At 41.4% G+C, this 17,830-nt stretch overlaps 1 protein-coding gene across 1 annotated transcript in view; it reads right to left on the reverse strand.

The window, feature by feature from the left end:
- UBL3 (ubiquitin like 3) overlaps window positions 1-10,507 on the reverse strand; it is a 76,026-nt gene extending 65,519 nt beyond the window's left edge. The window contains exon 1 of the mRNA XM_027827129.3: window positions 9,539-10,507. Within this exon, the coding sequence (XP_027682930.1) occupies window positions 9,539-9,565 (27 nt within the window). The 5' untranslated portion in view covers window positions 9,566-10,507. The remainder of the gene's footprint in view (window positions 1-9,538) is intronic.
- Window positions 10,508-17,830: the final 7,323 nt, after the last annotated feature.

Consider the following 17,830-nt stretch of genomic DNA (forward strand, 5'->3'; position numbering starts at 1 on the left):
TTAAAAATGTATAGCACCAAGATGACATACAAACTTCAACCCTTATTAGTACACTGTACAACAACTAAAGTAACTGAACATTATTCCAAACAGTCACATTCATGCCACCGGCCCATCCAAGTACCAATGTGTAACAAAATCTATTACATCCACAATTTTAAACCTTATTGATATTGTATAGCTCATTATTAGCCATTCTCTCAGTCACTAATAATACAATACATAATGCTATGAAAAGAATATCTGAGCCAAGGTAACCTGGTACTTAAGCTCCTTTGGAAACTATAAACTTTTATATATATATATATATATTTTTATATATAAATAAAGGCCACGATCTAAAATAATTGAAGTGCGCTCCTGATGACTCATTAGGGTAACAAGGAAATAGGGATTGTTGGATAACTAATCAAGCTCAACACACCATCAGCATCTTAAAGTTATACCGCAGTTCTGAAAGGCACAATTGATTAAATATTGATCTCCACTATTTATTTTTATTACGAACAATAATGGAATCTCTATATTAAATATATACGTCAGTATTCTAAGGGACTATAAGCAGTATCATTTGATATGTTTGTTAGAGTTCAGAAACAGATTAGTGTGGCACAGGCGACTATTAGACCACAATGCACTGGGACATCATGCTTGCTGCACAGAGGAGATATTAACCAATGTTGCAATATCCAACTCTGAAATGAAATTACTTTGGAGATAAAACACATTCTTCTCGCTGTTTAATCTCAAAAGAAGAAAAAACCCCACCATGTTATGTTTATTTTAAAAAGGTACCACATTTACATCTAAGAGAATTTCTTATCTTACATAACATAATATGGTGTAAGAAAGATCATAGGAAAGCTTCCAAAAGAGCAAAGACCCAAGTTTTTCATGGTCGAAGCATTCATCCATACCTGAAATACTGGCATTACAAATTGAAGTCCAGATCTGCAACTGAATAGCACTAAAAGAAGAGAGCCAGGATTGTTTCCCCCTGAATCTACTATGGCTGTCCTGGCACAGGTCCAGGCCTTTGGTGTAAATCAGATGAGCCTGAACAGTACTTGAATCGATGACAGCTACCTGGAGCAATCAGGGGCCATTCCAACAGATAGACAGTGTAGGAGTGCCATAGACACACTTCTTAGTTGGTGACTATGAGATACTATTATCCAGGAGCTGGACCCACTAAAGTATAGGGAAGTTTTTTTGGTGGAGGGCTAACACAAATCTGGCACAGTGCTGGACAGGACCTGGTCCTATTTACATCTGTTTTATGACTTGGCTAATAAAAATGGGATACATTAAACTCAGTCAATTTATATTTATTTCTATCTCCATAATAACTATCATGGAACAAAATAATATCTTAATTGGAAAGATAATTAATTGTATGGGATTCTACCACTAGCTTTCCATGAAGTTTTGAAATCTATCTCCCAAAGAATTTTAGGTAAGAAATATAGACATGTGGACCTAACATTGACAAATTATTTTTAAGCCACTTAGCCACTGCCAGAAACTATAGAAAAAAATTACTTGAAAAGAGTCCAATCCTGCGTCAGTGGCATCATCACCTTGCAATGTGTCAAGTTCCCTCCTCTTTCAGATGCTTTTATAAGTTTAGTGGCTCTCTGTGAAGACTCTTTTTGGAGAAAATTTATAGTATGTTTTGATCAACGCCCTCTTCCTTTTTAGTGCAAATTTCAAACACATCTATGATGATTACTAGATGCAAGTTTAGAGAGAACCTGCCAACGGATTCCACTGACTGCAATTGTCAAACTAGAACATATCAATCCTTCTCTGTCAAACAACCAACCAACCCATCCTGAAACTGAGAGTGGCTGTCAAAGAATATTTCAGTGTTCACTCCATGCTTTAGGACGGTTCGATGTTACTTCTTTAACAAGGTTTAAATATTTCTGAAGACTTATACATCAGAAGTTTAGAATGACTACAACTGAGAAGTCTCATCTTTTTTCCGTTGGCATAACAAATAACGAAGATATCCTTGACACAATTTTACCAATGTTCTTGGAAGGCCCCTTCAGCAAGTTTGACATATTATTCTCTAAATTTTCTTTTCTGATGTAGAATCAATAGCATTAACTTAGAATGCATTTGGCTGCATAGACACAATTTCAAGAATTTTCTCATATTTGACCAACAGTCCTTACAATTATAAATGTTCGTTCTTTAATTTTTTCCTTCAATATTTCTTCATTTTCATCACAAGTAGCATCTGGTGGTGGACCTGCCATTTTAAATTTGTTTTGGGAAGTATAGCCAGGCCAAAATACTTCAGTCATTTCTTTAAATTGATCATTTTGTGCTACCCTGGAGGTGGTTAGCATAGTAAGAGGTTGCAAATCCTATCAAATGCAAGTTGTTGTTATAGCATAGTCATAGATTGATCTTTGCCAATTTTTGGATACCAAAACCAGAGACTACTCCAAAACTAAGCTGAAGTTGTAGATGTGCTAAAAGGTCTGAAATTTAGACTTAAATCAGCATCATGGCTAGGATTAGATGACAATGATGGAATCAAAAGTTTTCACTGTTACTAAATTTAGAATAAATGGCCAATATCTAGTGAATGCAATAGTGCAGACAGAAGACTGAAAAATAAGAGGAGCCATATACAGAACCATCAAGATTACCCAGAACTTTCCAGAAGTGCCTAGAATCTTGCAAGACTGCCCTCCCAAGAATAATGTAAATTCTTCAGAGCGAGGAAGAAGGTCAAAAGTTTAAAAAAAACAACAACAACAAAAAAACAGAAAAAATTCTCTAAGATCCAGGGGCTTGGCTTCTCTGTGGGGAAAAACAGGTTTTATTTTGGGGATTTGGGATTGCTGTTGTTGCAACATCACTATTTTTTCAGATTATTTACTTTGTGTATTTGACAGCACTTTGCATATAGTCAGTTCCACAGTTTCTCCCACATTATTTCTAGCATTTATCTTACAGTAGCGCTCAATGGGTGCAGACAGGACTGGAACACCATTGTGCTGTGCACTGTACAAGCATATATGAAAAAACAGTTCCAGCCCTCAAACCTTATACTCTAAAACTTATTAAAGCATAGAAACAGACAAAAACTGGATATAAGTGTATACACAAGCAGGCCCCACGTATTTCACGTTGCATAGCCTCAGATTTCACCCCGTTTACAGAGCTGTGCTCCAGAATCTGAGCTTCTATTTATATATAGCGGCGTTTCCCAAACTTTTTAGCCTATTACAGAACATTTATAATATTATTTTGTAGTCGTTTGGTTTTCAAATAAAAAATTGCGTTATTTATGCTCAAATATATTTTATTTTATAAAACAAAGCAAAAATACAAATTTAAAATAACTTGAACTAACAATTTCTAACTGGAAAACGCGTATAAAGAGGTACAAAAATCAAGAGCAAGAGTCAAAATTAAATTCTAGATTCTTTCACGGAACACCTGTTCACATTGTGTGGAACACCAGTGTTCCGTGGAACACAGTTTGGAAAACGCTGGTCTATAGTCATAGTGATCATGGAAAAAACCTTGAAAGCATCAACACTGTTACCTGCCTGCATTTGCACAGAGACCAAAACAATAGCTCTGAGAACTGTGAATTGCCCCATTTATCTCAAACAGAGCCCTGTGGACTCCAGAGCTGCAGAATTTGGCTATTTTTTGACAAAATTCAACTTTTGTTGCTGTAGAATTCATCATTTTGCTACTCCAGGTACCCAGCTTTTGTTTTCCGTCTCTCAGTCTTTCCAGGACCTGCCAGCAGTTGCCTCTGGCTCCCCAGCATTCCCCAAAAGGGGAAATTAATTGGATTACAGTGTGTGCTCCCTGCACTGTTTCATGGAACTAGACAAGGGGGAGCTGGAGAGCAAGAACTGGAGTCCAGCTTGCAGCCAGGAAACAGGGGGAACCAGAAAATAGGCTGATGACTTAACTTGCCTGGAAAACAGTGCAGCAGCCAAGGCCAGGAGGAAATGTCCCAATGAAGCAGACTATAAGCCCTGTCAGTTCCTTGCACAATGGTGGACGCAAGTTCTGTGCCAAACAACTTGAATAACAACATAGGAGCCAAGGCCCAGGGAGAGGAGCTGGGCCACCTGGAGAGCATAGCAAAAAAACCTCATCTTCAAAAATAACCATTGACAAATTTTACATCTGAGTATTTTCAACTATGAGACACAGATCTGTGTTCGTGTGGGGGAATAAGATATGGGGCATTTTATTGTGAAAAGAGTAAATTAACACTTCCTAAAAGTTATGGATGGGTACTGTGGAATTTGGTCCTATTCTGCCACGGAGTACACAATGTCCTGTATACAAACAAATGATCATAATAATGATTGGTACAGCTGGTTAGATACATGGGTTGTTCCGTTTTGTTTGTTGGGCAGGGGAAATATTTTCAGATAATTTTAGTAGAGGTTGCCAAGTATATATGTGACATCAGCTTTGAGCATGTATGGCCCTGATCACAGCTGCAGGCAACAAGAGAGTGTTGGAAGACAGGCAGGGAGAAATGTCTTGTCCCTTTAACAGCAGCACTGCAATATGTTACACACCCTGATTCAACATACAGGGAACCAGAAAAGGAGCTTTCTTCATCCTGATCCCCTCCCACATCCCCGACATACACACACAAAAAGGAAAACCACGACAACACAGGAAATGGTACACTGTGATATGTTTCACTCTCTACTGTATCAGGAAAGAAAGAATACCCAAATGCTTCCTGGCTGCAAACTGGATAACATATTACAGTTAAATACAGAACACAATATACCATGAATAAATACTTAAACTCTTCAGATTGGAGAAGGGGATGTAAAATGCACAGAAATAACATTTTAGCATTTATTAGTCACTCCCTCAAGCACTCCTTAATAAAGTTATCACAGTCAACTTGGTATCTAATCAGTTTAAAAAATAAGAAAAGTTATTTCAGATTCTGTCACAAAGCCTATGAAAAGGTAAAAGGAGGAACAGTAACTAAAATAAATAAGGTAAGAGGATAAAGATGCACCACTTTTTGAATTTTATCCCCATAAATGAAATGCTGTGAATAAAATCAAATATGTTTAACTACTTTATTTCCAATATATTATGTTGATATTCTCCTTAAGTATTCTTATATTTAGAATATTTTTAAACTGGTTGATGGATACTGAAACTTAACTGCACACAACTACTTCTTCAGGTTCTTCTTCCACTGTCTTACTGCACCTTCTTTCAGGCTGCGCAATCTGCCTGAGGCCATGTCCCGGTCTGCTTTTCTCCATCAAGTCCCTCATGAAATCACAATTCACAGGTGCCAGTATACACTAGGCCACCCACCTTCTCCCTACCTTTTACTTCCTGAAATAGCTTGTACAGGCACACATATAAACCCCTTCAAAAACCGTGGAATAAGTTTGGAACCAGTTTTTGTTGTTGTTGCCGCCCTTCTTTTGTCCACTATCCTCATTACCCATTAAGACAATAGTGTTTCTGCCCGACAAGCACCTGTCTTGCGTCTGTTAAGTGCCTAGCACGATAGACGCTAATTAAGTTTTACTAAAAATAGGCATTCCACACACCATGATGTCTTTTGCTTAAGTCTTAGTATATGGATTCAAACAGACTGTATAAAATAATTTAATAGTCTATAAATTCCTAATTTATAAATGTTTTGTTGTTTACATGGTGCCTATGCAAAAGGGGTCAACAAAAAGAATATCTCCCTCGAACATTACTCAGAGAGAGAAAACGTATGGGACTTAACAACACAGAAGACATACAAAGGGTGGCCCTGGATATTCAGGGGTGGCAAAGTCTTGTTCATGCCCTAAGCAATGTCTGAAGGTGCAGGAAGGGCCCAGTTTGAGACTAAGCCATACAAGGTGCTTTTCAAAGATGGAAGTCCTTGAAAAGAAATTAGATTTGTAAGGAAGAGTGTAGTAACAGTACAAGAGACATGGCTCACATGACAGTCCCACTGAAATCCCTGGAATTATTCATTTAAGTAATAGCTTCTGTACTGAGCCCATGTTTTGAGTCACTTGTGCTAAAACACTCAACTATGTTTATATCAAAACTCAAACAGAAAACTAAATATTTTCATTAAGTTAAAAGAGTAGAGTCAAATTAACTATATGAATCCACAAACCACTTAGTGCCTTCTTATTTTTACCGAAGAAATATGACTTGATAACAGATCACCTGTTATCTACAATCTATTTCCAACCACTACTGCATGGCAAAAATGGTCAATTTTCTGGTAAAAGTGTTTGAAATATTCAGAGATGATCCCTATGGTCACTGGCACCCCCAATATTCTTTTACTAAAACAGGGAACTATGAGAAAACAAACAAAATTATGATCCAATCCTGCAATACAATCTGCTACCACTGACCCCTACACATGTCTAGAGTCCTAATTAGTTGATGAAAAGCCACACAGCCACATAGGTCAACACTAGCAGGTTTCATTGAAGAACTGGAGCCTTAACCTTTGAGTAGCATGTATTGCAACAGTAGCAGCAAAACACATACTTACAAAATGATGTTTGGAATGTGGCGTGTCATAATCTACTTTGTTAATAGAATGCAAATGATAAAGAATTATTATGTTAATCATTTAGGACTGATGTGTTGAAATGTTTAGCAACATAAAAAGCGACTAATTCTAGAGGAAGTCAATCAAACGTGACTGAAGAGAAAGAGGTCAAAGCTCTGCACATATTCAAATACTGTACTAGCTTGAAATTTCTGTACAGCTTCCATAGATTTATATAAATTCAGACTATATATATATACACACACACACACACACACACACAACAGAACACTGCTAATTTCCACTGATAGAAAGAGCTATTACAAATAACTACATTTTGCAAAGTAGCCATTAAAATAATAAAAAGCAGATACTAAATCATTTATCTGACAAATACAGTTTAGTTTTAATTATTTATTATAATAGTTCAGTGTTTTGTAAAAGGTTTTGTAAACGTAATGAATTTTAGTAATACGACATCCCTCTAGACTGCTATTAAATCGTTGAGAACTGGGAAAAAGACCATTGCTTGTGCATACAAATTATGGAGTGGGTGGATTAGGGAAATGCAAAATTACCAAGACTCTACAGTAAATACAAACAAACAAGGTGACAGCCTGATAAATGCTTCTCTTTTAGGAACAATCAGTTTAAACAGCGATTACTAGCAAACGTAAGCTTTTGGAGTGAGGAGGTTGTTGATAATAGGAGACTAAGGGCTAGTCTACACGGCAGCGCTTTAACTTGGCTTGTGTAGTTGCAGCAGAGCGCTGGGAGAGAGGTCTCCCAGCACTCTAAAACACCCACCTCCACGAGGGGCATGGCTACCAGCATGGGTGCACTGTCTATATTAGCATTTTACAGCACTGAAACTTGCAGCACTCAGGGGGGTGTCATTTCCCCATGTTCCTTCTAACAATTTATCCATACTTAATAGCCCAATTTTCCACAGTGTATATGACTCAAGCCTGTTAAGACAAGACAACTGTAGCTAAAAAAAAAAAAAATGCAGAAACCTATTGAAATGGTCCTGAAAAAGCCAGCATGAATTTATACCCCCAGTTAAAATGAATGGATACTGATGTTATCATTTGATATTTCATCCCCATATATCCAAAAAAATCACTACTGCTAACAATCTTCTTGATTATGAACAAATGGCATATCTTTAGGCCTAGATTTTACTACTAGCAATGTGCCAATATGGCATCAGAATTACTACTTTTAAAAGATAGAACAGTTTTTATAGCTAAAATTTTTTTATTTCTATCATTTAAATGTGTGCATTGATATAAAATCAAGTCTTCAGCACAAGATATCTAGTGACAGCACAATGATTCCCAAGTAGGTAGGGTCCAGGAGTACTGTGGAGGGGCAACTTGCTCAGCTCAGGGAAAGGGGAGAGAAGAGTGCTTCCTGTTGCTGTCTAGAGACCCCTCCAGCAAATTTCAAAAACAATGCTAAGGGATTTGCATCCAGCCCTCCTCAGCTAGAGTAAGATTTGCTGTGATATGACGCATTAGTCAGAGAGGGGAAGGGGAAAGACTATTCAGCGTATTCTCAGGGCTAAGGAGACCCTGAAAGGAAACATACACTAAATAATATTATGACTGAAAATTACACTGCAAAGGACTCAAACTCAGAGACAACAGTCCCCCCATCCTCCAAGTCATAATATACAGAATATATCAGAGAGAAAAAAAGCCCACAGCCACCGATTTTTTTTAATCGTTTATCTTATTACTTCTTTTTTTGGCAAAATTTAATTTTTCTACAGCAGCCAAAATGACACTCTGCAAGAAACAATGAAAGTAAGCTCCCAAATGGTACCACTATTCCAACAGCCTGATTAGCATGAATATGCACATTAACTGCATACCTACTATGCCTGAAACAAGGGCTATCCATCTTTACATTCTTTCTACAGCACTAGGTTATCAAGGCAAAATGTAATTTCACACCAAATGACAGAAGCATGGACGTGTCTTCTGCTCTAAAACAAAGTCACCACCAATCACCTTGAAATATGAAGAATGAAGTGATATGTGGAAGAGTTTTGCTGTAAGAATAAAGAGGTAACACATAAAAATGTATTAACCAGTTTCTTTCAATATATAACATCAGAAAATTCATGCTGCAAATAGATTAATTAGCAGACCTGAAAGACTAGTGCAAGAACTCTCTCCTCCTCCCCCCAAAGCACCAGAACATGCCCATCTATACACCTTTCTGGTTTTAAATTTATTGATCTGGCAGGTCCAACGGGAGCTCAACAGAGAACTATACTGGTCAAAGTATAGTTCACTAAAAGAAATACAACTGTCCTTGAAAAAAGTCAATACTGCAGCTAGTACACAAGAGATCTTATTGTGTAAATATATGTGTGAGTTTTTGCCTGTTCACCTGTATCAAGTGAAGAGATTATCTCCCTATCAATGCTAGATGCCAAAGTGTTGGTGGGAAGCCAGGGAGGTGGGAGGAGAGAATAGGGCCGAATTTCAGCTGGTTCTGGAGGATAAACGCTTTCCAGTATGCTATGGTTTGGACACAAATGGTTTCCGGTACAGTTTTATTTTGTATAGCATCTCGCTCACACATTATAATTCAAAAATGCTTCACAGAGTTACACAATACAGCTACACAAAATGAAAAGACGCAGACAGCTATTCACTGGTGTAGGTAAAGAAGAAGAACAATTACCTCTCCGAGTTGCCTTACTACATACAAGACGACACTGCAGCTCCCCGATTCCCTTAGGAAAAATCAAAGCAGCATCTGGACGTATGGGGGGAGGGTGGGCGAGGAAGGAGACACTAGAAGGCTGGAACTTTTTGTCCCCTACATCCTTAAGGGACAGGAATGTCATTTTCTGCTAACCCTCTCTGCTGAACCCCTCTCTTTTTCCGTCTTCATCTCCCAAACACACACCCAACAGACTGTCAACCAATGGCTGTAGTAACGACAGCAAATAAGGGGCCCGGTACTTACCATGTCAGCTGGGACACTGCTGGACATCTTGCTGTTATACTCTAGTGGTTTAAAACAACTTTAAAAAAAAAATAATACCAGGCTCGCACAGCAAGGGATCCGCGCCCGGTACGGCGGCAGTAAGTTCAATGTTACTGTGAGTGGTGGATACGCAGAGACGAGGCTGTTTGTTGAGGGGGAAATATCCAAGAGGAGCCGGTCTCCAGCGGGCACAGCAGCAGCCCGGAGATGGCAGCAGATCCTTGTCAGCAGCAGCGGTGCCAGGTGGACCAGGCAGGGCTGTACAGTGACATGAACTGCGGGCGGGGGTTTTTCTTCCTTCTCCAGCCCAGACGGATAATGACGGGATGATTCACGGGATAGCTCTGCGCCCAAGTCACCTCCTCATTAAAGCGGGCGACCCAGACAGGCTGGGCGACCTTCCGGCGGCCGGAGCGAGCGGCTGAAGTTTGTGTCCTCCCAGGAGGCGGGGAGGGTGCCGGGGGCGGACCACCCTGCACGGTGTCTGCGGGCGAGGGAGAAGGGCAGCGTCTCTCCCCGGCCCGGGGTGCCCTCCCCCACACCGCTCCGGGAGCGGCAGCGCCTCAAGGGGAATTTAAACGGCAGCCGCCTCCAGCCCGCAGCAGCCTCAGGTCTCTGCTCTCATCGCCGCTGCCTCCCCCGTCCAACGGCTCCCTCAGCGGCCCGGCGGGGACCCCACTGCCGGGCGGGCTGCCCTGCCTCGTCTCGCCGTGGGCTGGGGCCGTCTCAGTGCGATCCGCTCTCTGCCCCGCGCCCGCAGCCGCTGCCTGTCATCTTCCTCTCAAGCCAACATGGCGCCCGCCGAGCCGAGGGAAGGGGACACAGCAGGGGAGAGACGAGTCCCGCCCCGCCCCCGTGCGTCACGTACGGCATCCCCCGCGGGGCACCATGGGGATTGTAGGCCGCGGAGCGGGGGAAGCCCCAAGAACGAACAGCCCGGAGAGTCTAGCGCCGCCCTCACTCAGCAACGGTTGCTAGGGCTGGCAACAGGTCGTGGGGGCGGTATCCCGCCGTGTTGTCACGGGGGAGCATGTGGGGGCCAGCAAGGCCGGGCGCCTCGACCACAGTTCCCTGGCTCGGAGGGGTCCCACACTTCCCAAGGGGGCTGCAAGCTCAGGGGGGGCCCACACTTCCCAAGGGGGCTTCCAGCCTAGAAGCCCCACACTTTCCAAGGGCCCCTCCCTGCTGCAGTCCCAATGGTCACCCTGCTCTCCAAAGTCTCTGGCTGGAAGCTGGGCCACCTGCAGAGCTTGGCACCACCAGGGCACCCAGTTCCCTGAGCTCCTTACAGACCCAGCTGGGCCACAAGCAGATGTAGTTTTCCAAAGTTCTCAGCCTGGATTTCACTCCATGTTCCTAGTGCAACTTCTGTGAGCTTGGCCCAGGGGCCAGGCACCAACTGAGACACAGTCACTGAAAGTGATGATGTGTTACAATGCACCTGTTTTCTTTATATATTATAAACCTCCACGTAAATATTAAATGAATTGCACTGTTTTCATGAGGTGGGCTGTAACGTACTTTACAGCTACTTGGAGACCACTGGGAGCCCTTTTAGATGGTATTATTTACAAAATATGGTTGTATGTTTTGTTCCTGTACATTTTCCAGCTGAGTAGAAGAGAATTATTTCTTCATATCACAGGTTCGCATGTCTCAGGTGCCACAGCACTTCTTTGTACTTCTCAATTCTTCGATTTTTTTAGCCTGAAATATCAGTCATTTCTAGTCTGGACCATTCTTTCTAAGCTGCGTAGTTCTTCCACTGAAAAGCTCCAATGGGACCCATAGCAGAAATGATGACTTATTGCAGTTTCAAAAGGAAAATGGTCCCTCACCAAATGCTTCCTTACTTCAAGGCCAAATTTTCTTAAAAGGAGGCTGTAGGAAAATTTATGCCTTACCACAGTCTGATTTGGAATCCCAGCCCTGACTAAGTAAAGGTAATGTCAGGTGGAAGAGATATTCCACCTCTAAAAAGGAAAAACTGATGTCCAACTGTTTAACCAAGATGCAGATGTATAGACACACATATCTGCTCATGTAAAAGTGTCAAAGGAAATATTAAGAAAATCAAGCAGATGATTCCTTAAGGATGGGTTTCAGAGTAGCAGCCGTGTTAGTCTGTATTCGCTAAAAGAAAAGGAGTACTAGTTGCACCTTAGAGACTAACCAATTTATTTGAGCATAAGCTTTCGTGAGCTACAGCTCACTTCATCGGTTGCATTCAGTGGAAAATACAGTGAGGAGATTTATATACACACAGAACATGAAAAAATGGGCGTTATCATACACACTGTAAGGAGAGTGATCACTTAAGATGAGCTATTACCAGCAGGAGAGCGGGGGGCGGGGGGGAACCTTTTGTAGTGATAATCAAGGTGGGAATAAACATGGGGAAATAGTTTTACTTTGTGTAATGACACATCCACTCCCAGTCTCTATTCAAGCCTAAGTTAATTGTATCCAGTTTGCAAATTAATTCCAATTCAGCAGTCTCTCATTGGAGTCTGTTTTTGAATTCTTTTTGTTCTAATATTGCTACCTTTAGGTCTGAAATCGAGTGACCCAAGGAATATTTCCAACACACCTCTGAACAACATACTAATCCACAGAGACCTTCCTACCAACACTACAAAAAGAAGGATTCTAGGTGGACTCCTCCTGAAGGTCGAAATAACAGACTGGACTTCTACATAGAGTGCTTCCGCCGACGTGCACGGGCTGAAATTGTGGAAAAGCAGCATCACTTGCCCCATAACCTCAACCGTGCAGAACACAATGCCATCCACAGCCTCGGAAACAACTCTGACATCATAATAAAAAAGGCTGACAAAGGAGGTGCTGTCGTCATCATGAATAGGTCGGAATATGAACAAGAGGCTGCTAGGCAGCTCTCCAACATCACTTTCTACAAGCCATTACCCTCTGATCCCACTGAGGGTTACCAAAAGAAACTACACCATTTGCTCAAGAAACTCCCTGAAAAAGCACAAGAACAAATCTGCACAGACACACCCCTGGAACCCCGACCTGGGGCATTCTATCTGCTACCCAAGATCCATAAACCTGGAAATCCTGGACGCCCCATCATCTCAGGCATTGGCACCCTGACAGCTGGATTGTCTGGCTATGTAGACTCCCTCCTCAGGCCCTACGCTACCAGCACTCCCAGCTATCTTCGAGAGACCACTGACTTCCTGAGGAAACTACAGTCCATCGGTGATCTTCCTGAAAACACCATCCTGGCCACTATGGATGTAGAAGCCCTCTACACCAACATTCCACACAAAGATGGACTACAAACCGTCAGGAACAGTATCCCCGATAATGTCACGGCAAACCTGGTGGCTGAACTTTGTGACTTTGTCCTTACCCATAACTATTTCAAATTTGGGGACAATGTATACCTTCAAATCAGCAGCACTGCTATGGGTACCCGCATGGCCCCACAGTATGCCAACATTTTTATGGCTGACTTAGAACAACGCTTCCTCAGTTCTCGTCCCCTAATGCCCCTACTCTACTTCCACTACATTGATGACATCTTCATCATCTGGACCCATGGAAAAGAAGCCCTTGAGGAATTCCACCATGATTTCAACAATTTTCATCCCAACATCAACCTCAGCCTGGACCAGTCCACACAAGAGATCCACTTCCTGGACACTACGGTGCTAATAAGCAATAGTCACATAAACACCACCGTATACCGGTAACCCACTGACCGCTATTCCTACCTACATGCCTCCAGCTTTCACCCAGACCACACCACACGATCCATCGTCTACAGCCAAGCTCTACGATACAACCACATTTGCTCCATCCCCTCAGACAGAGACAAACGCCTACAAGATCTCTGTCAAGCATTCTTACAACTACAATACCCACCTGCTGAAGTGAAGAAACAAATTGACAGAGCCAGAAGAGTACCCAGAAGTCACCTACTACAGAACAGGCCCAACAAAGATAATAACAGAACGCCACTAGCCATCTCCTTTAGCCCCCAACTAAAACCTCTCCAATGCATCATCAAGGATCTACAACCTATCCTGAAGGACGACCCATCACTCTCACAAATCTTGGGAGACAGGCCAGTCCTTGCCTACAGACAGCCCCCCAACCTGAAGCAAATACTCACCAGCAACCACACACCACACAGCAGAACCACTAACCCAGGACCCTATCCTTGCAACAAAGCCCATTGCCAACTGTGCCCACATATCTATTCAGGGGACACCATCATAGGGTCTAATCACATCAGCCACACTATCAGAGGCTCGTTCACCTGCACATCTACCAATGTGATATATGCCATCATGTGCCAGCAGTGCCCCTCTGCCATGTACATTGGTCAAACTGGACAGTCTCTACGTAAAAGAATTAATGGACACAAATCAGATGTCAAGAATTGTAACATTCATAAACCAGTCGGAGAACACTTCAATCTCTCTGGTCACTCGATTTCAGACCTAAAGGTCGCAATATTAGAACAAAAAGACTTCAAAAACAGACTCCAACGAGAGACTGCTGAATTGGAATTAATTTGCAAATTGGATACAATTAACTTAGGCTTGAATAGAGACTGGGAGTGGATGTGTCATTACACAAAGTAAAACTATTTCCCCATGTTTATTCCCCCTCCCCCCCCCAACCCCACACTGCTCCTCGGACGTTCCTGTTAACTGCTGGAAATGACCCACCTTGATTATCACTACAAAAGGTTTTCTTCCCCCCTGTCCCGCTCTCCTGCTGGTAATAGCTCATCTTAAGTGATCACTCTCCTGACAGTGTGTATGATAACTGCCATTTTTTCATGTTCTGTGTGTATATAAGTCTCCTCACTGTATTTTCCACTGAATGCATCTGATGAAGTGAGCTGTAGCTCACGAAAGCTTATGCTCAAATAAATTGGTTCGTCCCTAAGGTGCCACTAGTACTCCTTTTCTTTTTCCTTAAGGATGGTTCACTATCATCTACACATTCAGTCTGGTGTCTATGGGTCATAAGTTTCCTGTAAACCCACATCAAAATATGGCTAAGTTCAATAGTTCAGAAAGTTAGAGACTGCCTCTCTCCCCACGCTAGACTACAGCAGTGGTGTTCAGAGGAGGCATTTGAGCAGGAGCCCTCTCAGTATAATACAGAGGGAACTCACAGCAGGATGTTCTTCATGATGGGTCCTCCGGTTTGGAATGCATTTCTCTACTCCTTGGCCCAAAATACCACAAAGCTGTTGACCTCCATCGCTTGCAGCAAGGTCCAACTCATTACCAAAGTTTTGGGGGCATGAGCAGTGTTACAAGAGAGGGCTAGTGGAGAGGCCATGTGAATAGGAGATCTGGTTTCTGTTCCCAGCTCCCCTGCTGTTATGTTGTGTGACCTTGGACACATCACTTCACTTTTCTGTGCCTGTTTTCCCTGCTATCCTTGGTCATTCTTGCTTGTTTAGTCTGTGAGCTCACTGACTGACTCTCACTCTGTGTATATGGTTCCATACATAATGGGGCCCTGCTCTCAGCTGGGGCTTCTAGGGCTGGCACTACATGACCAGAAATAATAATAAAAGGACTGGTAGTTGTGGGAGCAGCAGGATAGTGTTAGGGGCATTGATTGTATTGATCTCTCTGGTAATTCTCAAGTTTTGGAGTTGCTGGTGGGTTTTTATGTGAAAGAGCTAAGCTCTTTGTATTTTGATGTATCACAAAAAGAATTTAAAATAATGAGCATTGTAGAACACCAACCATAAGGGAGTCTCAGTCAGCAATATTTCTCCATCCTTCATAAGACACATTCTTCCTGTGCATGCATGGTTAAATCTGTGACAGACTGAGGAACTGTGAACAGGTCCAACGGATAATAATTTTGTCCCCAAACTATGATTAGGCCCAGGTCCTGCAAAGACTTACACATGTGCTTAACTTTATGGGCTGCAAGTAGTCCCATTTCTTGATACTGCAAGAAACTGCCATATCTGTCACACTGAACTCCTCCTGATATGTCCTGAGCATTGTCAATTTCCATTGTCCACGCTATGTGGTAAGGATATTCAGCAGCTCCCAGGACTGGGCCTTGATAAGGACATCAGGATTTGACTCCAAGTTTGGAAATATTTCCCCCCTACTACAATGATTCCTTTTCATTTTGCAAAATATTGATTTTCCCTCGTTTGTTTCACAAGTTTTGCTTATGTCAAGCCAACACAGCGTATGTACCAGCCACATCAATTGATGTCAGCAGCATTCTGGGAATAACATTTATTAGTTAACTTCTGCTTCAGAGCCAGTAAGGAGATTAAAAGAAAACTTTTGAGTTTTTGCAGTGTTTACATTACACATTAGTGGTTACTTTTTTTTCAATATTAGGTGTCAGACTGATATAATTAAAAATACTATAACAACTCAGATTGTGGGTCTAAAACATTAACAGTATCCCTTTATGTTTCAAGGGTTTACTTTTTCCATGCACCTGTTTATATTGTAGTATCTATATACAAAGGTAAGGAATGTAAGGAACAAACAAGAAGAATGAGAAGTGCTACAAAGTGATGATAATTATGATCTAGTTGTCATAAATTAAACCTGGAGGCAATAGTGCAATGCCAGTATTAATGGATACAAGTGGTAGAAAAGGCAAGATGGAATATTGGTGTCATGTATCAAACATTTTTATGCCAATGAGCTGCAAGTCAACAATGAAGAATGTATGGAGTAAAATTCGATGGAGTAGGACATAAGGAATGAAAAAACAAAGGGGTGGGGGTGGGATACAGTAGTAGGTATGAAGAGAACAAAGCAAAAACATTCCTAGAACTACTTTTGGAAGTATATGAAGCGCCAGGATGCTATACTCAGGGATTTTAACTACCCAGAAATCTATGAGGTAACAAACACAGCCAAAAAAGCAAATGGAAATTCCTAAGTTACATATGTAAGACAAGAGCCAGACAATAAAAAAATCCAAGCAGACGACAATCCATCTTGGGGTCTGTTTCCTACCAACAAGGTGGAACTGAAGGAAAACATTGGAAATAATAGGGAAGATCTGAGCCAGGAGCTTGAATTTAGCATTGTGAGGAATGGGTTTCAGACCACAGCAGTAAAAGGATATTAAACATCATGAAATCAAATCTGGGGAAATTAAAAAAATTTGTGACTAAAGGTGTGGCAGCAAAGAAGTACTAAAACTGTCAGCATTGGAGAAGGCTGGAGAATCCCAAGGGTGCCATAATAAAAGTACAATGGACTGCAGTTCTTCAGAAAAAGGAACAAGGAGCAGCAGCTTCATGAATGACCACTACAACAAGTTTATAAAATTAACTGCATGGGAAAGAGAAATGGGGAAAAAACAAAAATACATGCTTAAGTTAGGAGGGAAATAGAAGAGCACTAGAAAACAGAATTTCTTACTTCTAAGAAAAAGTTCAAGGAGAATAAGAAGGGCTTTAACAAATCTTAAGGAAGAAAAGTGATGCTCAGGGTGTTTGTTAGTGTCACCAGAATCCCAGCCTGCATTTATGTTTTGCAGAAGCCATTGTAGCCCAGGGCTGAATGTAGCCTGTTGTCTTCAGAGAATCAAATTTCATGGGGAATCTGGAGTACGGTTACAGTTTGTCATTTCTATTTTTTGCTGACTAACACAGGGTATTTTCTGGACTTGCAGCACAGAGAAGCAATGCTATATTCATTTACTATTATTAGGGCTCCCATTCCTGATTTCTCAGTGTTTATGTTTGCATTACATAAACTCCACTAGGACTCCTAGTACTGTACTAAGACAAGTTTTCATTTATAGAGCCCTGCATATCTGTGAATATCCACTTTATAATCCCCAATATTTGCCAATGCGGATATCCATGGACCATGTTTGTGGATCGCTGACGGATGCGGATACAAATTTTATATCTAGAGCCCTGCAAATCTGCAGATATAATTTTGTATCCACGCAGGGCTCTATTCATTTACCTAAGGATCTTAACTATATTTTTTTCGTTCTCTGAAACACTTCCTCTCAGTTCAACTACACCAGCCAGTGGAATTACTCTGAATTTATATGGTTTAACCAAGATCAAAATATGTCCTTGTGTTTTTTATGATGTCATAATTAGCAACAATAGACCTTTTTATACCAAGCACGTATTTATTGGTTGCATACATTATTACATCAGTGTAAAAAAACCATCAATGTGACTTATATTCTAACATTCACGAGCCGCAAAATCTGAATAAAGCAGCATTTAGAAATTCTGCTTTTTTAATTGACTCAAGAGAC

Source organism: Chelonia mydas, chromosome 1 (assembly GCF_015237465.2).
Source record: "Chelonia mydas isolate rCheMyd1 chromosome 1, rCheMyd1.pri.v2, whole genome shotgun sequence".
NCBI lineage: Eukaryota > Metazoa > Chordata > Testudines > Cheloniidae > Chelonia > Chelonia mydas.